This window comes from Taeniopygia guttata, chromosome 1A (genome assembly GCF_048771995.1).
Source record: "Taeniopygia guttata chromosome 1A, bTaeGut7.mat, whole genome shotgun sequence".
NCBI classification, from domain to species: Eukaryota; Metazoa; Chordata; class Aves; order Passeriformes; family Estrildidae; genus Taeniopygia; species Taeniopygia guttata.
In genome coordinates this window covers 38,657,119-38,681,817 of record NC_133025.1, presented here as the reverse complement: position 1 = coordinate 38,681,817, position 24,699 = coordinate 38,657,119, and the positions used below count along the sequence as shown (strand labels likewise).

Here is a 24,699-nt window from a genome sequence, read left to right as displayed (position 1 = left end):
TACAGAAGCAGGAGGTTACTTTCATGACTCATTAGCATTTAAAAGTATGAGATATGATATTAGATGGCATACATTCCAGTTGAATGTGTAGGAATCTATCTAATGGCTGTAATTAATTGTATTTATGGGAATCTATTTAGTAAATCAAATTTCAAATCCCTACACTAATATTTCATAGAAATATTTTTTTTAAGTGACTGAATGAATGAAATTTAAATAGAAGTATTTTAGCATTTTTCAAGGATGCTATGTTAGGAAATAGTGATTAATGGTTCTCACTTAGCTAAATATAGGTGCCACCAACTGAAATATTCTGTCTGGCACTAGGCAGGAATATGGATATGCTCTGAAAGTAATGGAAATAATTAAAGTGTATAATGGCCTCAGTATTTCTTTTTCACCTGAATACTCCTAGACCAGAAAACAAGTTAACCAAAATCTGATCAAACTGAAAGTTGGTTTGAAAAAAAAAAATTAATTTTGTTTTAAAATTAGTTATTTTAAAAGTTCCCTAGCTACATGAAGATGAATTAGGCTTCTATAGCTTTGTCATCTGATAAAACTTGCACAAATCTTTTCCATTATACCATTAAGTCCTTTACCCTTCTAAATGTTTTTGCTGTTTATTTAAAGTGGTTGTTATGTTATAGTCATCTGATTTCCAAGGGGTTACTGGAATAAATGAAAGGCTGTGAAAGTGAATGCATAATTGAGCTACTGAGAAGTTAAATTAATATGCAACATGAAACTAGACAACCTATTTGATAAAATTACTTTAATTTTCAGCAAAAGGAAGTTGTAAGAACTGTAAGATAAGGTGAATTTCTGGTCTGGCAAGAAACCCTAAAGACCAGTGGGCACAGATGATAGAATAAAAATCTGAGCAAAACACTGTGGATCGTCAACAAGAAAATGTGTCACGCCTTAGCAGCTTATGTGAATTTCATTTGCTGCTAACATCTGATAATTGGTGGTCAAGTACCAGAAGAATAACAATACAGTTTAATAAACACTTGCATCTCCTGGTGAGAAAAGTTTACTTTCAGGTTGATTCCCTGATTTCTGTGTGTTGAATATGTAATATTCAGGTGTCTTTTGTTTTTTCTCCCAGTTTGCCTTTGCTGCTCAATTTTCCATTTCAAGGTTAAATCGAAAGCTTTTCTGTGTAGATATTGTTTGAAAGAAGGTCTGATTAGGAAATACCTATGGTGAATCAATGCCAAAATAAATCAGATAAAAATGTAGTGTGGTAACCAGACACATTATTTTATATTGTTATGACTCCCACCAAAATATCGCGTCATCACAGAAAAGCAATTCTGTAGGATTCAGTCACTGACAAAGGAGGAGCAATCAACACAAAGTACTCTAATCTTGTCCATCTTGTATGAAATTAGTCATTGGGAAAGCATGTTGTCTTTGAAAATAGTTCCGTTCCTACCTCAGTAGTTTAAAATCTTTTCAAGCTTGCTATAAAATATAAACAGAGCATCCTGGACATTTAAAGACCCCTGTTGACTTACAGACATAAAAATGGCAATGGCAGAGCACTGACCCATGTTTTTCATGAGGTCCTGATCCTCCCTAGTTACTTTAGAGATACACTTGCTCATGTTGTATAGTATTAACATCATAGTTTCATTATATATTAGGTAGGATAGTTTAATAAGCTTAGTCAGTATTTTGGAATTATTTCCTTTAATTACTTGTTTCATTTCCATGCCTTAGCGATCTAAATGCCCAGAATCCTAGTGTTGCTGATGTGCAATGTTTTTTATCTGGTCATTTCCTCAAGCTGCCCACCCACACTTTCCCTTATTAACCCTGATATATGGCTTTGCAAATATTAAGGGACCAGAAGAAGTCTGCTGGTTGGTGACAACTGAATCTGGTGGTACTGTGCTTATCACTGTATTGTGATGCCATGTGTGAGAGCAGAAGGCTGGCTGGAACCTTTAGATGTTCATTCACTTCAGATGTCCTAGTGTGGTGGTGTACTCCATTTTTACAGGGCTATACTGAATATAACAATCTGGGTATTAGCTGGACTCAGGCAAAAATCCTTATTTATTTTTTATTCAATTATTGATTTAATATTTTAATGTAGGAGTCATTTAAATACCTGTTTTCATTGTGTTTCAATAATCTTAAAATTTGTTTGTTCAGTTTGCAATATAATGCTGTCACTCCACATCCCAGATCTAGTCTCTGAAAGCAGAATGTCATTGTTTTCTGGCTCATGAGTTCTTATAAAAATGGAGGTGCAGCAGGCCAAATTCTCTCAGTTGGCACCAAGGTAAGCCCCCAAGTCCAAATTCTGCCCTGTCTTAATGCTTTATTTTTGCTGGAAGCTGCATATTTTTTGCAGGAGGAGAAATACAATTCTTCTCAGTCTGTCATCTCCACAGGGCAAGCCCAGCGTTTGAAGTTTTTAAATTGTAAGATGCAAGCTTGGAAAAAAAAAATATATTGAGAAGACTTACTGCTATAATTCACAGCACAGAACTGTGATTAAAGCTCAGTAGGAAGCCTGACGTCTAAAGATCCCCTGCTGTCACATTTGCCCATGCAAACCAAACTGTTGGTCAGATTGAGCAGAACTGATATGCCGGATTTACTAATAAGGCAATTAGTAAATATAAGGGAAATAGGACAACACATAGGAGTAAAGTGACAGAGATTTATCAGCTCAGTGTTCTACCTCAGGTCACAATACTAGTATGGTTGTATTAGCATGATGCCTCATTAGACTGGCTGGGAAGCAGAGCTCTCCTTAGGCTAATCTGATACCTTGTTATAACTTGTTCTAGTGTTCCTGATAGCTTATTCAGAATCACTGCAGTTTAGTAGTAGGATTCATGCAGTAGCAAATATGGAATTGTGCAAATTCACCAATTCAATTCAGATTTTTACATGTTTATGCATTGATTTATTTGTAACTTTTCAATAAAATTTTTATTCCTGGATTAATTGTAAAATTTTGTTATTTAATCTTTTTTTGTAGACATTGAAGTAGATTACAATGTCAGCCAAACCAGTTCAGTTTACCTGAATTCTGGGGCCGTGTAGCATTTGCAAGAATTTTCTACTGTACCTTTCCATCCTTTTTTCATTTCCACTGTCCCAGCGATGAAAAGCCACATAAAATAGTGATGTAAGTTTCCACTAAATGAGTACTTCACTCACTGAGAGGAAAGGGCATTACTTAGCTTGACTCAAATATAATGGTGTGGCACAGTAGTAATGTATTCATGTTTTACAGAATTTTGTCTTCTGCCTCCTGGTTGCAGGTACTGTACTCATAATGACGCGTTGAAAGAAGGATTTCTAATGTATGTTTATTAGATAATAAAAAAATCAGATTTCTATGATGAGCTGTCTGCTCTTTGTCTTGCCACCATGCTGAATTAGGCATTAAGGAAGTTTAGCAGAAAAGCATAAGTTAGCAGTAAACACAGAACTTCTTTCTTTTTTTAATTACCCTACTGTGTTAAAATACTTGCTATTTTTTAAGGTGCATGTAATCAGAAATTATTCCAATTTTGAAAAACAATGAGGCATTACTCTGTTGCTCGCAAGCCCTGGATGGCATGAATTAGAAGTTTTGGAAATGATTACCTTGTAACTCAGCAGATGGCCTTCATTAATGGCAATTATATGAATTTACCAAGCTGCCCAGGCATTATCTGAGAGAAGGCATTATTTAGTCTCTGTGCAATTACTAAGTTGCTACCACTTTCATGACTTCACTGGAGGAGATTTAAAACAGCTGCTGTTGTCACCTGTTTTTTTAGCTGCCTAGAGCAAAATACATAGATCTCACAGATAGAGTACTCTAGAATCTGGGAGCAGACTGTATCATGGGTCTTTAATGGATGGTTTCTCCCACTGTTTTTGATTAAAGATCATTTTTTAGAGTTGGCTGGTGGCTATAAATCTAATTATACTTACACTCTGCATGTGTAACTGTGCCTTTTACAACAGATAAATGAATACTTTAGTACTTCAAGAGTCCTGCAAAACTCAAAACAATCGCATGTCTCATACAGTTCATCTGGGTGGCTGTATCATATATGCCAAAACTGAGTGATGCTCAGGTGATGTTCTCATTTTGGCACACGGCTGCAGCTGTGTGTGCTACAGAAGGTGACTCAGTGGAATATGTGTGGTGCATCTCAGCATCTTTTTTGCCTGCTTGCATTATCATTTTAGTTTATTGTTGCAGGATCCTATTTGGTTACATAAAACTCTTCAAAATAAACAGAATAGCCTCTGCTGCTATTATCTCAAGCTTGCTTCTTCCTCTTGAGAGGAATCATCAGCAAGGTTAACTACCGAGTAATATTAATGACAGATTGTTGGGAGCCAGTGCACCTTTTTTTTTTTGCCTTGGTGGAGCCTCAGTATCCTTCTGCTGCCTCTTAACTGATGTCACTGATGAGACTCCTGAGAAATGCTGCTCAATCTCCATTTTTTTAAGAAAATAAACTGCAAAACTGTTTTAAAACTCTATTTTATCTATTTTTGTTGTCCTTTAAAACAAGAAGAATCAGTAGTTTCCTTCCTTCCCCCTGCTGTCTCAGCTTGATGGGAACATTTGAGATGAGCCTGCATGATGATGTCATGTTTCATCCAGGTGCTCATTTTGGCAAGGTTTTGACAAATCTGTTAAATTTTGGAATATGGCTGTTGCATATGTCAGCCTCAACAGCATATACAGACTTACTGATGAAGTGAAGGGTATTAGTGTTTATTAATGCCTGGTGTATTTTTTAACTCAAAAGTAACTGGCAGCGAGGTCTAAGAGAGTGGTAAATTATAGGCTGTGAGTACCAAGTGGTCTTATGGGAATTAACTAATCACACATGTTGGTATTTCTTTTTATCCCAGTATATTGCAGTAGAAACAGCAGAAGAGACTTTTAGGACTGTATTTTGCTCAGGTTTAGTGATTGCAAAGGATACAGTTTCTGCAACACCTGTAACACTGTTTTAAAGATGCCGGATCATAGTTCCCATTGACTTAGAACAGAATATAGAACAGTATGCAAAAGATGAGAAATAAACTAAATGATCCAATTATATTTTTCTTGTTCCTCATATAAGTAGTTTATGCTTGCAAATAAAACTCTATTTTCCCTTATTCTTAAAAGGGTATTAAGCAACTTCCTACTGACTTCAGAGTGTCAGTGATGACTCCAAACAGAATTGACATTGGAGGGAAGAGGGGGCACACAGGTCTTGTGTATCCTAACAGCAGCACCAGGAGTGTTTCAATTGACTCACCCAATATGTGCAGGATGTGACAGTGTGCATTTTTGGGTACATCTGCTACATACTTCTGCTCACACATAAGGGAGGAATGAGGTTCTGGCCCAAGCCTGTAACCCCTGTTGCGTTGTTTCTTGGACAGACGCAGCATCATATGGCAAGAGCTCAGGGACCAAAACTTGGTTCAGCTTTCTTACACCATCACGGATACTGTCAGAGCAGAGTGCACACCACCATTTTCCACACAAAAAAAGAAAACATTCCCCTTTTACTTGAGCCTTCATTAAGTATTTCACCCCGAATTAAAATATTATACCTTTGTAGTGATTATACTTAATTTATTTTTAACAATATCTCAGGCCTGTGTGGTTTTTTTCCTACTGCCTAAGGACAGCTTAATAATGCATCAGTATTCGGATCAGTTTTTTTCACTTTGGTAGAACTGACCTAGTTTCCTCTATAACCCCCATCCTCTGAAGAAGGAAACATTTATTTAAAATATCCTCAATGAAAATGCTAAAGCAAAAATTCATAATATTTCTTCTGCATGGTCTGAAGTTAAAACTGTCTCATTTCCTCAACTTGTTAAACAAGCCTGAATTTCATTTACTGGTTTGTGCTTTTTAATGGGTTGGCATCCCTATGGCATCTTGTGGCAACATCCGTGCTGTGTTACTTCGTGGAAAGGGATTGCTGCAACAATTGTGAAAATGATGCAAAGTTTGGTTTTGAAAACAGACACCAGTGTTTTTTCCAATGCAAACATGTTAGCTGAAAGGCTAATGAGAGCTTATCATGTAAAAATATTCAGAATGCCAGCAACCTTGAATGACCACATTCTGTCTGATATAAATAGCTCATTAGTACAGACTAGTTGTCACAAAGCAGCTTTTTCAAATTTAGTTGTCAAAATTCAGTAGCTGCAAGCAACAACTTACATAATACAGACATGTCAGTGCTTCCAGTAGGAACAATAACATATCACGTGCCTTCCTCTCAAATGAACTTTTCAGCCATTTCAACCTCTCTGTACTCACAGGTACCTATCGACTTATCCTGTTGACATTGATGAGAGAACTTTCGTCAGCTTGCACTCAGGGGCAGACTGAAAATTCTGTACAGAATATACACTGTGAGCTTGGGTGTAAGATTGCCTAATTCTGCTTCTGTTGGGATTACTCAAACACTTGTCATAGTCCTATAACAAAATGGGGTTTTGTGATTCATTTGCTCAAACAATCTTGTTTAAGAAGAGTCTAAGTTTATTGTAAACTTGAAGTTGTGGTGTGTATACATTGCATCCATAGTGTTCTCCCTCAACCAGTGGTTTTGTGGGAGTCTGTCCTTCACAAGCTCTGCTATTTAGACAGTTACCAAATTCTCTTTCTTTTTAGTCATTCAGAATAGTCTCTTCCCCAATCTTTTAATTTAACTACCAAATACAAAAGTAACTATTAACACAATGTTAATATTTTTTGAGTCAACTAGATTGATAGGGGAGAAAATCAGCCTGCTTTCAACTACTGAATGGAACTACTGTTTTAGATTATGGTGTATGACAGTGTCTTAGCAAGAGGCGATAGCTCTGTATATATATATAGTTCTGTATATATATATAGTTCTGGAGAAAGCATGTTCTTAAAGATGTAAATGTGCTTTCCCAAGCATACTAATCACAAAATGATTTTTAAAAAGCAGAACACAAGCACAGAACCAGAAATTCCATCTGATATTCAAGAGAAACTTAACCCACTATTGCTAGATATTTTCCACTTTCATTGAGGTACCACAAGTTTATGGCTGAATGGAAGTGCTCCATTGCTTTGGTTTTGAGCTTGAGTAAGATTTGAGATGTAAAAATCATTACGAAAGAGGAATTAAGACAGAGGAATTATGAAAGAGGAAATGTGGTTGGGTCAGCTGCCTACCTTCTTTCTGCTAACACACTTTCAGTTGTGTTTGACATGTTTTCTTTTTTTTATGTCATCATCTGTTCAGGTGTCATCTTAGATGGATAATTAGATCTGTTTGTAAGTAATTTTGTAGAAAGGCAAATACTGTTTGAAATTTCAGAAAACTTACCATAAGGAGCAAAGATTTTGAAAACTCTTGAGTTCTGAAAAGTCTGTAGTTCAAGCAAAAATGGCGGTTGGTGTAAAATATCATCAGATAAGATTCCATATTTTATGTTGTACAAGAGGTTACCAGATTCTCTTCTAACATTTGTAGCATTTAAGCCTTGCTCACTGATGTGGTCAAGCCTGAGCTGAATTGGGTGCTGAAGCACAGCTCAAGGGCAGTCTGTCTAGGCATACAAACCAATCCAATCCTTTCCACAGACATGTGTTCGATTAAGAATGGAAAATATAGGCAAGAGGTTATGGGTACAGAAAAATACCAAACAAAATGTGAGAGTCAAAAATTATGAAAACAACGTAGAGTGGGAGAGACACGACCAATTTGTGCTGCAGGTGGCATTTGCTCTCAGAAACAAGGGATTCAAAGGCACCACCATGGAGAGGTCTGCAGGTCTTCAGTGCACCTTTGCTCTGTAACTTCTCCCAGTCACAAGATTGGGCATTCTCCTGGCCTGCCCCAAGGACTGGTTCATGCATCAAGTGGCATGAAATATGGGTCTCAGAGCAGAAGGACACTGAAGTCCTGAAAGTCAGCTCCAGATTTGGAGAGGAGGGCAGAGGAAAGCCAGCAACTGCACTGAATAAAGCATCTTCTACCCTTCTCACTATGGTAAAAGACTGATTAAGATACTTTTTTTGCTTGACATCTTAGAAGGGAAAAATATTTATCATCCACTCCAATATATGAAGGCAATTAGGAAGACAGGGATTCAGCTGGCAGATGCATAGTACTGAGGTGTAAGTAAATAACAATCTCTCTTTTATAGCTTAGCGTCAGTTCTGCAAGGATGCACACATGTACACTGTTCCATTGACATGACTACAGAAGTGCAGTGAAACCAATTATGTCCTCCTTGCTCTGGTTATTCTCATGCTAACTCTCCCCTCTGTACTGTCTGTCAGGCTCCTTTCTTCCCTTCCTTGTAGGTCTTCTAAAAATAGATATACAATTCTTTTCTACACTTGAAGCAACAAAAAATATGGCAAAGGAGCTAAACCCAGATGATGCCAGTATATATTTTAAATGTCATTTATCAGTCTTTTTGCGGGTTTTTTCTTCATTTCACTCTTTTACCTGCTTCCTATGATTTACCTAAATCACTTATTTAGGCTGTGACTTCTTGAAGGAAGCATTTTATGTCTTTTTATTATTATTATACTGCAGGCACTGTGGAAACACGGCTGATTATTACTATTTACATGTATGATCTCCTGCTAAGAAACCCCTAACATTTTCAAAAAAGGTTACTTCCCCACTTAGAAATTTCAGAAAGTGTATCTGGGTTTGCTATGTCACAGGTCTGAATTGCAATGTACTCTGTTTATGGGAGGTTTCTGAGCACCTATTCATTGCTGTAAAATAACTTCTGCCTCATAACTCTGCCCTTCTGGTGTTCAGATGAGCTTGTCCTAAAGTTGAGCATCATTATTGTAGGTACAGTTGTACGTAGAATTACATATTTCATCAAGGGATCAATCACTAAATACCTCTCACAGAAGTTAATGGAATAAAATTGTTTAATTAAATTCTGTCTTAGAGAATTCATCAGAAAAGATGCTTCATCATTCAGGTTTTAAACAGAGTACTACTTCTAGACACCTTTACAGAACAGGCTGTGAAGAGCGCTGTTTTTCTTGGACCTTCTATGGCTTTGTGTTGGCTTAAACAGCCAAGCCCTAAATAAATTGCTACTTTGTTATGAGTCTGTGTGGAGTAATTTTTGGTAAGCTCCTGAAGTATCTGTTCCCCTTCCTGCTCTCCAGTAATCTTAAACCAGCTGCTTTGCCTCCCAGCAGAATGCATGGGGGTGAGTTCCATCATCATAACAATAATACCTGCTGCATCTGACTCACTACAGCTCCCTACAGCTCCTGCTGGGAGAGGTAATAAAATGTACATTTCTGTGTGCCTGCGAGAGCTGACACAGTACAAGGAGGATTCACTTCCAAGTTCAAATTTTCTAGCTGTAATTTACCTCCTGCACTCTTTTTGTAATCTTTGAGTAGTGTGGGAGAATAACTTCAGGTTATGTCTGAGGAGACTACCTGCAGAAGCTGAAAAAAGTCTGAAAAGTTTGTCTGTATTCATGCTTTCAGGAGTATTGCTTGGTGGGAGCGTTGTATTCTGTGCTCCACAGGAAAGAGAAAACAAAACCAAGTACGTCTTGTTCCACAGCACAAATAAGATCTGTGCTAACAAACCCCTGCCTGCAGAACGCCTTTACCCAATGAACATTCAGCACACAGACACTCACAATTTTGGTAGAAATCACTGGGGGGGAGAAATGATCTGAAACATTACCATTTACCTTCCAGATGCAGGTTTGTGTCTTGAAACATTGACATTTCACCTGTAATTTAATATCTATTACTAATTAAGTGTGGAAGCTCTTTTCCCTAGGCATTAGACCATCAGGCTGTGTGTGGAGTCTGTCAGTAAATAATATTACTAAACACCTGTGCAGTCTTACAGACACTCGAAAGACATAAAGCGCTACATACAAAAATAGATATGCTCTTTTTCAAGTTAGTAACATATAGTAATCATCTAGTTACTGTTCTGGGCAACTGGCTCTAGGTGGCCCTGCTTGAGCAAGGCAGTTGAATGAGATGACCTCTAGAGTCACTTCTATTCTCTGATTCTGTGATATGTCAATTTTCTTTCTTCAGCTCAATCATACTAAACAATGATGTCTTTCAAAATGATTCATGTATCAGAGTCAACTGTTTTAAAATACTTCTTCAATAAATATCCTACAGGGGAGATTTTTAAATGCTTTAAATTAAAATCTGTGCCTTTGTCTTTTTCTATACTGACTGATAATTTATTTAAGTAAAGAAAGCTACAGTGGATCTTATACAGTCATCTTAAGGATGACATTGTTGGATTCAGGAGAACTGCTATATGCTAAAAATATAATCAGATGTACAGATAATAGTAGGAATTGAAAGAAAAGATTTTTTTAAATCCATTTCAATTACTTGTCATGTACAGTGGATTGAACAAGAAACTGTATTTCATACCAGGAGGATTTAAATGCCACCTTACTCAGTCTGAGAACAAAGAGATTTTCAGTTTATGTGTTCTGTGTACATAGAAGAGGGAGCAGAATGGATTTGTTGTGCTAAAATGATGGCTAAGGTGGTGCTGAGAACAGCATAGATAAAGGGCTTTGTGTGGCTACAGGAAAACAAACAATGTTTGTTTATGGACTTCAGTGCATTGCAAAAATGAATCCTGATTAGATCTGAACCCTAAAAAGAGTTTAAGGGGCTTGGTGGAACAGGTCTGATTAATCTGTGTTTGGTTGTCAAACTGACTCAATAATAAGAAAGTTATGTGGGTGGTTACGTTTTGTCATTCTTAAACTCAAATTACATTCAAGATTATTTAACAGTCAAATAGGATAATTAGATTTATGCAAAGTATAAATGCCTCAAGCAAATATTCAAGACTGGTTGCATCTGTTGCTTAAAGACAGTGACATGCAGGACTCCTTTTCTGTAGAACTGTGGTATGGATACCACAATCACTAATGACTATTTGCAGAACAACATTTTAAATCTGTTAGCATTGAGAATTTACAGATGACCCAAGGATTATATTACACTATTGATCATATTTTTCCAGAAGTTTTTAAGCTGCTGGGTTATTTTTTATCTTACTAATTTTATCACACACTCATGAGTCTGTTCTTTCACCACTATACAAACTAGTTACCAGGATAATGAATATTAAAAAGTCTACCAGCTAGATAATGGTAGGATGCAGTCAACAGAAAGTAATATGACTTCAAACCTAACAAACAATGAAATTAATGTATCATTATCAGCTCACCTTTGTGATTATTGACCTTAGTCATTAATATTTTAAAGGACTTTTTAGTAACTATTCCTCTGTATGAAATACTGTGACCTGTTTTCAAAGCAATCTAATGTCATAATAATTCAATATTTAAATATATGCCTTTAGACGTTTTAGTAAGCCACTGAATTTAAAGCTGTGCAAGCAAAACCAATATGTAAAATCTGCTGTCATGTGATAACAAGATGAAGGGGAATCTGAAGAAAATACACCATTATTAGTGTTTCAGTACATTATGGGTTTTGAAGAAAAAAGTATGCAATGATTCATTACTGCAATTATACACAATTATTATTGTTATATAATGTAGTAATTCTTCTTATGTAATAATAAGTCCTACAGCATCATACAATAAACACTGAACTAAGCTGTGCAGTATAAAACTGAATATGTAGACACAGCCCATTTGTATGATGCTATCATCCAGTACTAAAACATAAGAAACCAGAAATCCTTTAGAGATCATAAAAGAGCTTTCTTTTCCCAAATGTTTACAAATAAGGGCAAAATCCAGGTTTCTGCTGTGGTCAGTGTCGATGTTCCCAATGGAAGCAAGATTTCATTTCAAATGGAGAAAGCAGGAAGATTTTCAGCATGATCCCCTTGTCTCAGTTTTCTTCATTGGCCCAGTTTTGTTTTTTTAAATTCAGTTCCGTTCTGACAATAGTCTTGACAATAGTCAAGACAAAGAATCTTTTGCTGTATTGTGGAAGTGTTTGTCATATTTTAGATCCTTGAAACATATCGCATTTGTTATCTGCTTTTGTTTTCTGCCTTTTCCTTATATATGATAACCCAAGAAAAAAGGTCTTGGGATAAGTCATCCCCAAACATTTTGCTATTTAATAGTGCTTGATTAACAGTATGTCTGTCCACTGAAGTCAGAAATGAGCCACAAATCTTAGTTCTGTTAAGATGTTTGCAGTATATGCTTGTCAGTGTGTTAAGTTTCATATTAACAGGCTCAATGGGGAGAGATGCATCGTTATGGTACTGCATAACAAGTCATTGGGACAGGGGGATGGGGACTACCAATGGGACAAGGCATTGTTTGTAGGTCCGTTAATTTTCTCTGCCAAAGTAACATTTACATTACCAAGGGGGAAAGTTTTGGCTCTTCTGCTAAAGCATCCACAAATGAGTGAAAGATAAATTTATTTTTGAAAGTACACTTGAATCTGCGCTCCTCAAGGAACCTAAGGAGATTGCTGTAAAAACTATCATACTTTACCAGCAAAGATTCTCTCTGATGAGAAGTGCAGCCTGACACATAGAGCATATGAGAAGACAAAATCTCTGATTAATTAGGTCAAGAAAATACCCACAGTAGATCAGTAGCATATAGCAACTTTCTTTTTAAGTTTGTTGGTTTTATAAGAAAGTTAAAGAAAAGGTTTGGTTTGTTTGCATTTCCCTTTGTCTTCCAAAAAACTTTCTGTATGTTATACATAAATATTAAGTTTGCTTTCAAAATGCTGGCTAGTGTCAAGGCTTTAATTGTTATTTTTGCTCTGAGAGTGTGGCAAATCTAGAGAGCAAAGGCAATGTAAGACAAAGCCTTTTCCTTTCTATTTACTGGAGATGTTTAAAATGGAGAGATAAGGACCAGGGAAAGTGGACTAAAAGTGTATATCAGAGGAAAAAATGACAGAAAGTTACATATATTAGCAGTGTTGATTTTATGTAGTTTATGTGTATGGACAATTTATTTTTAAAGGATAATCTTAGTCACTGACCATGTCTGACCTGACCTACCAGACTGTCAACCCTTTTCACATTTCGAGTTATGGCTGATAGAAGGTAGTACTGTGACCTTTCTCCAGAGCTATTTTCACTTCCATTCTTCAGCTGAGCAGCATTTTTCTTCTTCTGTATGCTGAGCAGCTTACATATTTTTTTAACATCAGTTTCCTAAGTCTTAGTTCATAAGAAAGTTCAGAGACCAAAGTCATTGTTGGAGACTGAGACACCACTCAGGTCAGTTCAGATCATTTGCATTCAAGTCAGTTGCCTGGAAACACAAATTTTTGAAAACATAGAATTTAGGTGGTTTTAGGAAACTACATGCTAGAGAATGGAAGAGAGTTGTGTTAGAAGATGTAAAGTTAAGTTTGGAAATTATCACGAGAAACACAGATTGATGTTCTCTGTTAACCTAAGCCTGCTCAAGTTTAGCAGACACTTGACTATGAGATTGTGTGAATACAGCAGTAATAAAAGTCAGTTCTATGAGGGAGAGGGACTCTCCTCTGGGTTAATATAAGGTCCTTGTTTTGCTCCTATAATTAATTTCATTTTATTTTCATGAACATTTTAGGTGTATCAATACATGCATGAAACCATTACTGTTAATGGCTGCCCCGAATTCCGAGCCAGGGCCACTGCAAAGGTAGGATACGTGCAGCTGTTGAAATATGTGTTACCAAAGTGATCTAGTAATTGACTGTGCGCGTGTGTGTTTCAGGTATTCGTGTGTACACTGTAAGAAAATTTAGACATCAGTGGCAGCCCAGAGTCTAGAACCAGTGCTACTTCCCAGGTAACAATCATAATGGAAAATTTCAACCTTTATGCTGCTTCTGTAGCTTAAGAAAAGAGAATGATTTTATGGAATATGATGCTTTTTAAAAAGTTGCTTTGCAAAAGCAAATCTACTGGTTCTTCTGTAGCAGTCTGCCTGCAACAACCAATATTTTAATGGACTGTTTTCCCATACATCTCATCCAGAGAGGACACAGTCATTTGGGAGGTAGAAACTAAACAATCAAAATTCCCCTTTTAACTAATGGGAACTGTAGGTAGTGTGCAAATGGTAAGGATGAACAGTGACAGAAATGGCCTGATCAACATTTTATTGACTCCACAGCTAAATGTAAGCCTGGGTTTTTTCTGATACATTGCCTGTTTTAATAAAATATAGTCTCTTTGTTCATGTGGACCTGCCTTTCTTATATCCTAAGATAATGACAGCTGTGTTACTGCTGCTGCTGAAATGATTAGGAAGTTCACACAACCATGAAAGAATCCATTCTATGTGCCAGTATGAAGTATGCTGTGTATTTTCATAACATGCACAAAAATAGATGCTTCCAAATAAGCGGGTCCACCACAGCTTTCTTTTTCCCATTATCATTTTGTACAAAACACTGTCTTTTATGTGGTATAGCAGATTCTATGCAAGATAAATTGCAAAACGCATAAATCTTTTTTAGAGATACTTCTTTATGGTCCCATTCCTTTGAACATAAACTCCCTGGAGTTCTAGTGGAACTAAGACCTCTTACCATTAAGTATTTATGTTCAGATATTTTAATTTAAAGCTGTATCAGAAGAGGAAGGCTGGGAGTGTGTTACAAAATGATTTAAGAGTATTTTAGGGAAGCAAGCTCTATAATAGCAGCAAATAACCTAATATACTCTAAATTGCAGTGTATTTTCTATATTAAATAGGACTTTCTTTTCTGTAGGCCTTTTTTCTTATTTTAGCCTTCTAATTGAAAGCTAATGGTCAGTATAAATTTGTAAGCTCTTTCATTCTATATGGAGAAATGTGTAAATAAAATCCTGATTTGTTTACACTGCAGATAGACATAGAAATTATTGCTACGTTATTTAGTAAATGGGGAGAAGTCCAATTAGTGTTTCCCATTCTCATTTCTTACTCATATAGAACAGCAGGTTACAGAGCAATGTTTCAATATCGCAATATTTCCTGGTTATTTCTGGGCTGTCTGCATTTCATTCTCCTACTGCATTCATGTCTGACATAATATGTATGCATGATGACAAGTTCTGCATGTGCAAAAACATGTAATTGGGAATGATCCATTATGTCACATCATCCACTAGCTTTGATTAAGCATAAGCATTATAGAATGCTCAAAAATATTAGTGTAATGCAAAATTGTTCAAGCAGTTTGAACTACAAATACATTTTCAAAATTATAAAATATTTTCTTAATGTTTATTTAATGATTTATTAATATTAAGGCAAATAAGTAAGAAAATGCTTGTAGTGAAAAATCAAGTGTAAATCTAATATTTTCCCAGATGCAAGCTTTACAGTATGTAACTTCTCTTTGTTTTTTTCCCTGGAATATGTTAAACAATCTAGATTTTTCTAATTGATTTATGTATATGGTTTTGTCTTAAGATTTAACTTTTCCATAAAAGTTTTGACAGAATTATATAATAAAACCTCCTACTCCTGTTCCAAAAGTTACTTAGTTTGCAAGACTTCACAAAGATTATAAATTAAATTTTTAATTTAATAATACGAGGATTTAAAATAAATAATTCCATAACTCTGAAAGCAAAGCAGAGAGTTAAAAATTCAGTTCATCCACTTAATTTCAGCCAGGAACACATTAGAGATCCCATTATCTTATCCCACAGGAATAAATTTTCTCCCTGTGAAAGGCAAAGAAGAAGTGCACTAATGATCATAAGGGTGCATCACCACAGAGTAAGGCTTCCTGGTGCCTACTTCTGGCTCTGCTGGTAACTTTCTGTATTATCTTTGACAAGTCACCTATACTATTTATTCCTTTATTTCAGAAACATTGGCATAGAACTTGATGTTTTTAAAATATTTTCAGATAATCAGAAAATGTCAGAGTAAGATAGTGAAATGTTTTCACAGGAAGGAATTCTTCCTGCAAATGAACAATGAAGTGTCTATCACTGTTACCCTTAAATAGCCAAATCAATAATTTTTTTCTTCCAGGCAACAGTTGCTGCATTTGCTGCAAGTGAAGGCCATTCACACCCGCGAGTGGTGGAGCTGCCAAAGACTGAGGAAGGCCTGGGCTTTAATGTCATGGGAGGAAAGGAACAAAATTCACCTATTTATATTTCTCGCATCATTCCTGGAGGAGTGGCAGAAAGGCATGGTGGGCTCAAACGTGGGGACCAACTGCTTTCAGTTAATGGAGTGGTATGTGAAAATTTGATAGAGCTTTCATATTCATCTGGGTTTTCATTTTTCACAGATGTTCTAACATCATGATTTAAAATGCAGCCTCACGAAACAAAAATAATTAGTTCTGTGAGAGACCTTCAGTGTGAGTTTGTGGTGCAGTGAGGCAGAGCTCCACCAACAATTTTGTGCCATTATAATTTCTGTTGTAATGGAGAGTGCTTGAAGAGCTTCATTTCAAATCCACACCACCTGCCTAATTTACAAGGAACCTATGTCCTTAATGATAATTGATAATTCTGTAAATTACTCTTGCAGTAAAAGCTTAATAACAGAGTGTCATTCTTTCATTTTGTAGCCTTCAAGGCACACAGCCCTTTCCAAGCACAGTGATGACACAGTGGCACTTCTGTAGTCTTGTGACCTTCAAAGCCTTTGAACACATAAAACTAAAAGAAATTTGGTAAGCACATTTGGTGCTGATATGCAGTGGAGATATGCAAATCTAGAATCTACATTCTAGATTTCTTTTAGTGGTATTCATCCAGCTGTGATATCTTTGTCAGCAGTACAAATGATCCCATGCAGGGAGCATCTATGCTTGGTAAAAAAGTACATTTTTTTCATGGTCATTTTTCATTTAAATCAAGGTAGAGTATTTTGTAGTAATTTTACTGTGAATGCAAACATAGAGGTTGTTCAACTAGAGGACACATAAGGCTCTGACTCCATGGCAGAGGTCAAATTCTGCCTTTCATTTTGCTTTGTGTGCTCTTTTACAAAGGAATATAAAGTATTGAGAAGATAAGGATACTCATTCACATAACCTTACCCTTCCCTTTATGAATACATAGTCTTTTTTCCATGCAAACCTCCATCTAACCTTGTGTTTAAATGCATCAAAGACACAGAGTAGCAGTTTCTGAGTCTGGTCAGAAATCTAAGACTTTAAAACTTAAATTTCTTCCTTCTTCAAAGGCAAAAACAATAAAAATGCTTCTATGTTTTCATCTGTTTCTCTCAACAGTAGCTATTCCCTTTGTCTTGTAACAAAATATTAGGGTAACACTTCAGACAGACTTTTTACCACTTCTTCTATCAATTATCATGGTCTCAAAAGAGAAATACTAGTTCTGAAAACTTGCTTGTACCAAATAGCAATGAGAAGGGAAAGATAAACCTGCTGAAAAGATTATTAAGTGTCAAAGAAAAAGAAATAAATGGAATATTTAAGGAAGTTGGTTGCCTGAACTTCACACTGATTTAAAGTTGATAAAGAATTTTGTTGCTATTTTTCTCAACAAGTGATTAAAAAGGCAGATGAAAATAGTTTCAATTTACTAATTGATGGATGGTTCTTGAAAAATCCTTTTACTGTCAACAGTGTCTAGACAAAGACCAGAGAGGAAAGTGGTGAACATTCAGATGTCAAGATATATTGAATCTGACCCTTTTGTCACCTCTATTTTATAATTCTCTGGTCAAAATTTGATGCATGTGCTCTAGAATATCTATTTAGGTAATGCAGCAAAAAACATAGCATAAAATTCTCAATTGCATATGGAGACATGAGAAAGTTGATTTAGAGATGCAAGAGAAATATGTTTGTATTGAGAGTGTAAACAACAGAATTCAAAGTTTGAATACAAGTTGCATACTTGAAATAATCATAGAATTATATAAATTATCTCATTCCAGGCCTCCTACCATGGGTAGGAGCACCTTCACTAGAGCAGGTTGCTCAGAACCCGATCCAACCTGACTTTGAACTTCCTGGGATGAGACAATCTACGAATTCTCTGACAACCTGTTCCAGGGCCTCACCACCTTCATAGTAATGAGCAACTGTTCACAAACCAGTCTTGGGCTAAACAATCCTACACAATATAATTTGTAAAAAGGCAAAACTTATAGAAGTGTTTATTTGTTTGCAAACAGCTTGATATGGGACAAAAAAAATCTAAATTTAGCATTGTTCATTGGGACTAATTCACACTGTGGTTCTCTTAATTTAGCTCGAGAAAAGCAAATAATGTACAGTATGTTCAATAGAACAGACTGTTCAGTGGTGGGACATGAAATTAAATGTCTGTAACTTGTTTGTGCTCAATCACTGATGGTTATCCAACTTCATAATTAGCAACATAAAATTAGAGCTGTGTGTTCAGAATCCAGATTTGTTTTCCCAGCATGACTGGGAAGAGCGTTCCTTGAGCTGTTTTGCTGCATGTTAAAAAACAGTGTTTTCTCATTATGCTGGGGATTTTGTTACATACTTTTGTCCCATATCCCCTAAAAATAAAGGAAATGGAAAGCAGCAAGCTCTACAGATGGCTTGACAAAAACAGTTGCTGGTGCCTGTTGATATCTGGCAAAGATTCTGCATTTGTCAGATACTTGTGTGAGTCAGATACTGAAAGGATGCAAAATAGATTTATAATGACTAATTTGTCAACCAAGTATTTGTGTAGGCATACCTAATAGAAATATTCTTCTCAGTCTCCCAACTTGTGGGCTAACAGATTTTCTTTTTTGTCTTTAGGAAAGTGATTTTTTTTCTTCTAGATTTATGGCAAGTCTGTGACCAGGATAGAGAAATGCTTGGTATTTGCCCATACAATATCTGCAGTTCTTTCAGCTGTTCTTGTCTTTGTAGTGTTTTTCCGTCCTTCTCTTTGATGCAATCTGCCAATGCAATAATGGAAAAAAGGAATAAGTGTATAAAAGTATACGTAATAAAAAATTAAATATTAAGTAAATACATACTTTCAAAAAACAATTTTACGTGCTAGGTGGGCAGTTCTAAAGTAACATGAGTGTGTCAGATTCTTGCAATGTCCCCCACCAGCATAATCCAGTCAGCAAAGTACCTTGTATAGGAATGACCGATACCAGCAGCGGTCCTTTGCCAGCACAGCCTTAGAAGTTTGCAGAGGCAGAAGCATTCCAACAGCAAAACAACTCCCTTTGTCCTTTCCTTTTCCCTGCTCCAAGGGCCTCTGCTATTTCACTTCTGCAGCTGCTGTTAAGCAGGTAAAGCTTTCGTAATACCTTGAAAACTGGAGTGCAAGCAGCAATAAAGACATTAAGAGTAAGTTTAACCATCATATTAATAACAGCTGTAAACTGTGGTTGTCAGGATCTGAGTGAGGTGTGTTCAGAGAGCAGGATTTGTGTTTTGCAGCACTATGTTTGCTGTTGCTTTTTTCCCCTCTTTGCTTATGTCTCAGAGCATTAGGCTTAATTCTGCATCATTACTATTCAGATCAATGGGAGTTTTCCATTGACCTGGATAGCAACAAAGTCAAACCCTTCATGTCTAATTAGAAAATACTGTCTAAACTGGAAGAGCAAGACTGGGGACAACCAGGAGAGAAAACAAGCATGAATTAAATGCAGTTTGCTAGGTTGTTGAATTAAAACACCCCATCTTATTATTCCCTTACAAAACAATCACAATTTCTTATTGGTGTTAATAAGAACCATCCAGCATTTTGAAAGCAAACAAATGATTCTACTGCATGTAGCTTGGGAGGTTACAATGTGTATTCATAGGCTGTTCTAAGTTCATGCTGTTGCACAGCAAAATGAAAATGACACCACTGAATATCCTCTGATTTCCTCTGAATGTCCATGCCATACCATTCTGACCACGATTTACAAGCAAAAAAGAAAATATAAAACAATACCAAATTTTGTACACTTTCTCCTATGTTAAGACTTATATTTCTAAAAGCTTAGTATACATAAGAGTTTTAAAACACAGCAGGTAGTAAAACTTCAATTTATTTTAAATGAAAAGAAAAAGACTTATTTTTAGATGATCTAAAACCCATGTGAAGGTCACAGATGTTCAGGCTGTTTGGTTTCTTCTGTGCAGAGATACTTTTGTTTTTTGGAATATGTCCTACAACGTGAACAATCATGCACCATTAGAAAAATTTTCCCTTTTTCTTAAGGTATGTAATGATGCACATGCCTAAAAGGGTTATGACTCCAGTCAGTCCACTTAATGGTAGAAATTGAATATATTATAGATTATAATCATATATTATTATAATCTATATAGCAGCTGAGTCATCTTCCTGTTTTGGAAATTTACAGTTCTTCCAAGCAACATTAGCATAGAAATCAGGGCTTGAAAATTAATACATGCCCAGCAGTGCATAAGTCTTACTTAATGCTTTCTTTTTAGTGGTCCCTTAAAAAATGTAAGGTGTGGAAACTACGTAAAACATGCTTTCCATCAAAGCACCATTTTCACTATTAAATTTGTTCTCCCTGCTCCCAGAGTGTGGAAGGAGAGCACCATGAGAAGGCGGTGGAGCTGCTGAAGGCAGCGAAGGACAGCGTGAAGCTGGTGGTGCGCTACACTCCCAAGGTGCTGGAGGAGATGGAGGCTCGCTTCGAAAAGCTGAGGACAGCCCGGCGCCGGCAACAGCAGCAATTGCTCATTCAGCAGCAGCAACAGCAGCAAACTACACAGCAAAATCATATGTCGTAGGTGAGAGGATTCATTGTTCTTCCCTAAAGTCCACTGGCAGCCCCCCACCCAGGCCAGCCACTTCCAGGGGCCTGTCAGGGCAGTGTCTGCTGCCATCTCAGCCCCAGACAGGAGCAGGGCAGCCCCAGACCTGGGCACCTGCCGGGGGATAGAGACAAGCTGGGACATGAGCTCACAGTGGGCCCAGTTTAGTGGGACCCCATGGCTGGGCAGGGCAGGGCTATGGGGAGCTGGAGACTGGCCCTGCTGGCGTTGTTGGGGCAGGAGATGACAGCCCTAGGGGCTGACATGACATCCCGGGCTGTGGACAGGATGGAGGGAGCCCCAAGGGGGGCAGTCAAGGCCCTTGAGGTATCCTTGGGGGCCCAGCCAGCACTTACTGCAGTCAAGATGAGTAGAGCTCATTCTTTGGTATATTTCCATTTGGTTTTTCCCAATAAAGATGCATTTTGAAAACAGGTTAAAGGCACTATCAAATTCCGGAGCCAGTTTCCTACTAATAACCCTGAGATCAAACGCCACTAGACACTTAAGGCTTATCTGCAAGTGAAAGAAGTCCTGGGAATGTTTTTTTTTTTATATTAACAACCAAAGCATTTATGACAAATAAGAATATGCCACCAGATTCAGAGAGTTTAAAGCATTTTCAACTAATCTCTTACCACTCTACAATGAAACATCAAGATTTGCTGGTGGTAGGTGAAGAAAAGTCTTCCAAAACTCTTCCTTGAAACAGGGAACCCAGACTTCATTCTGGTTACTCTACAGGGCACCTCTTAAGTGCTTGCTTTTGGATACAGTTTGGTACAAAGTATTTAATTCACTGTTAACTGACATTCAATATCATAATAATTTCCAAAAGGCTTGCAAGTCTCCCAGTAGTGTGTGAGGTTCAGCAGTTCTCTGTATATACAGTTTTTCTGAAATCAGTGAGAATTTGTGCTATGAATACATTTAGAGATGTGCTCCATTTGCCTAATAAAATCAAGTAGGAAGCATGTCCCAGTGACTTAAATACCAACCCTCATCTCATAGTTGTTTGTTCCCAAAACAGTATAGGTGTACTAAAAGGGTCAATAAGTGACTCAGAAAGTCCCCAAATGGTCAAAATCTGAAGCTCCCAGTGATGGTTTCATCCTTATCAGTGTTGACACTGACCTCTGTTGGTGTTCAGGGGAAAACACCCACCTTGTAAACACCCTGTCCCATGACCACCAGTATTCCAGATTTGTTGAGGCAAACAAGGGCCCTGATAAGGTTTTGAATCCCAACTCAGAGCCTCTACTCAGACGAGGTACAAACAGTAGTATTTCATTAAGTAAGTTTGGGGTTTCTATGTAAACCAAGGCCATTGCAGGAGACAGACATACACATGAAGTTTTTAAATTTTTTTTAGTTGCCTAAATAATTTCAGTAGCAAGTAAAGAATTTTTGCTGATTTTAAATTTAAAAGGAAAAATGTCAGGCAGAGACAGCCACCAGCTTAATTCCTCAATTCTTTATGCTTGCTCTGAGCCATATGTTTCTTTAATTCTAGGTTGTTCTCGAGAAAGAAGAAGGCTCAATCAAGAGTTCAGTAATCAGGCAACCAGAGTTGTACTCTCATATTCCAGCAAAAGAAAACAACTACAGGAACATGAAACAGAATTCATCTGGAGAATGTATAGTACCAGACTAAAGTGAGTTGTAGGGAGGGCACCATCGTGATAAAGCTTTTCAGCACACAGGGGTCACAGATACCTGTTATTTCTGCAACTCTGTTCTTAATGAGAACTGCATGATTGGTAAACCCTATGAAACAGTGAAGTCCAGGGCTTCCAAATAATTCTGTTTGATCTTACCTTGCACTCCTTACTCTGACAAATTTCTAGGTGGCTTTCTCTAGTCACTGAAAGTTTTGTTTAAAGAGGTTAAGATTAGCTGCTTTTGAGAGCAGGATCTTTCTCTACAGTAATCTCCACAAATAAAAAACATCAGTTCAAAATTTTGCCACAGACATCAAACTTGTACATCATGCTTCATAACCACTTTGTACTATATCCAGTAGAGCTGTTTTAACCTAACTTCCTGTTTATAATTTTCAGATTTCCCTCTGGAAATAGCAATTTACTATATTTATAAAGTATTCCATTTGTAGAAGCAATTGGCTTTTTACTCTTGGTGTTTCCATATATTTTATTATGCATCAACAGAGTGAGAAAGTTTTAGGTCAACTTTAATTTTATTAGTAGTAAAGTTAGGGAAGCCTAGAACTGTATTTTTAAACATAGGTATTGCTTGTATCTATTATAGTTACTATTCAGAAATCTATAACTAGATATATTATATATTTATTCCTTAAAATATATATTGTCTGAATGTACCTGTTAGAGAAGTAGGGTCTTTGCTTAGCATGTATTGCAAATGTAGTAAGCTAATGTTAGCAAAAGACCAAGCTTTGTTTGGCAGATATTACTGTGACAGCATAATCTCTGCACTTCTGTATTGTTTAATTTATTTTCCAGTTGAATGTTAATATATTTTAGAGAGGAGGAAGTGTAAGTTGTTTCTTTTAAGACTCACACATTATTATTTAAATCAATTTGAAATTACAGTTCTGACTTTTTTTTAAATTAAAGGGAATTGGAATGTGCAAGCAAAATCTGTAAGTTCTAAAGTTTACATGTCTGCTTTTCCAAAGAAGATAGTCAAAGCTAGAAGTCTATAAATGCCATCTGCTTTCAAGAAAATAAGAAAATGGACCCCTAAATCGTAAAAAAAAAAAGATCTTTTTACATGCCTTCTATGCTTCATTAGAAAAGATTTGGGGGAGAAAGGGAGGTTAGGGGAAAACCATACAGTCCTTGCATGTTGGAAACTGCTGATGTCAGTAAAAGTTCAGTAATGTAAGGAAAGGAATGTACAAATGGTCAGAAATAGTGTTCTGGTTGTGAACTTGGAATGAAGTCAGAAACAATTAATATATTGGAGGGTCTGTTCTCAAACAGAGAGATACAAAGCAAAACAGGATAAATTGGCACTATCATAGCATATGTTAGAAACCAAATGCAGGCTAGCCAACAGTTTTGACAGTGTTTTATCAGTGTAAGTAGCCATTGAAAGGAAATTACTGTATGTTTAAAACCAAACAGCATGAATTCATCGAGAGAAGCCTTATCTTATACAGAGAGGTAATTATATTCAGCAATTATTGGTGAGAATATCAGTTAAAACAGTGGAGCTTGAGAACTACCAGAACTGAAGATGAAATATATTGTATTGTGCTCTGCACGGTGTCTTTTTATACTTAATAAAAATTGTACGTACCTATTTTAAAACTGTTCTCAAACAGGCATTGCTATTAATATTGACGGTATTTAAGTTGTTATTATGACTGCACATAACTGTCATGTATCTCATCAGTATGATTTGGATTAGACTGATAGCTGTATTTTCAGAGACCAAGTATATTCAGATTTAGTCAGCCCACTGTACTGCATTTTTCCAAACTGCCTCTCAACCTCCTTCCCTCCTCTTCCTCAAAAAATTTGAGTGGAATGTGCTGATTAATAAATTTCAATAATAGACTGTCATTCATATAGAGACTCATATAAAATTCATTTTCATATATTATTATTCAATAAATTATTTATACACATTAAAATTAACATTCTATTCTTTGCCAGCATTTAACAGTAAGAACTGTCAATGATTCTGAAGTGGAAACAGGAAGAAATAACTTTCTGTTGATTTCATACCCCTTACTGATCAATAAATCATACAGCTACTTAATCTCAAAATAACCACTATACCTAAGCCTGTGATATGGCCTTGGTTATAGCTGGTATTTTCATTTGTGATTTAAATGTATTTAGTCCTGCTTCAACATGGTACTTCCATATTTGCACAGCTGAATTAGTATTCAGAAAGTGCAGGGAAGACAACCCTTTCCACATGCGTGTCTGCAGGTATTTGTGCATTGTATTTTAACTGATTGGTCTCCTGGCATTTGCTGTTACACTACA

The 24,699-nt window shown here is 36.5% G+C and overlaps 1 protein-coding gene across 3 annotated transcripts in view; it reads left to right on the top strand.

Moving 5' to 3' along the window:
- LIN7A (lin-7 homolog A, crumbs cell polarity complex component) overlaps window positions 1–24,342 on the top strand; it is a 45,094-nt gene extending 20,752 nt beyond the window's left edge. For 2 of the 3 annotated variants that reach the window (XM_030260365.4, XM_030260371.4), the window contains exons 3-6: window positions 13,591–13,662; window positions 16,000–16,209; window positions 20,483–20,691; window positions 22,233–24,342. In XM_030260365.4, the coding sequence (XP_030116225.4) occupies window positions 13,591–13,662; window positions 16,000–16,209; window positions 20,483–20,691; window positions 22,233–22,275 (534 nt within the window). In that variant the 3' untranslated portion in view covers window positions 22,276–24,342. Of the gene's footprint in view, window positions 1–13,590; window positions 13,663–15,999; window positions 16,210–20,482; window positions 20,696–22,232 lie in introns of all 3 variants that reach the window. The other variant, XM_072923118.1, reaches the window with a different exon arrangement.
- Window positions 24,343–24,699: the final 357 nt, after the last annotated feature.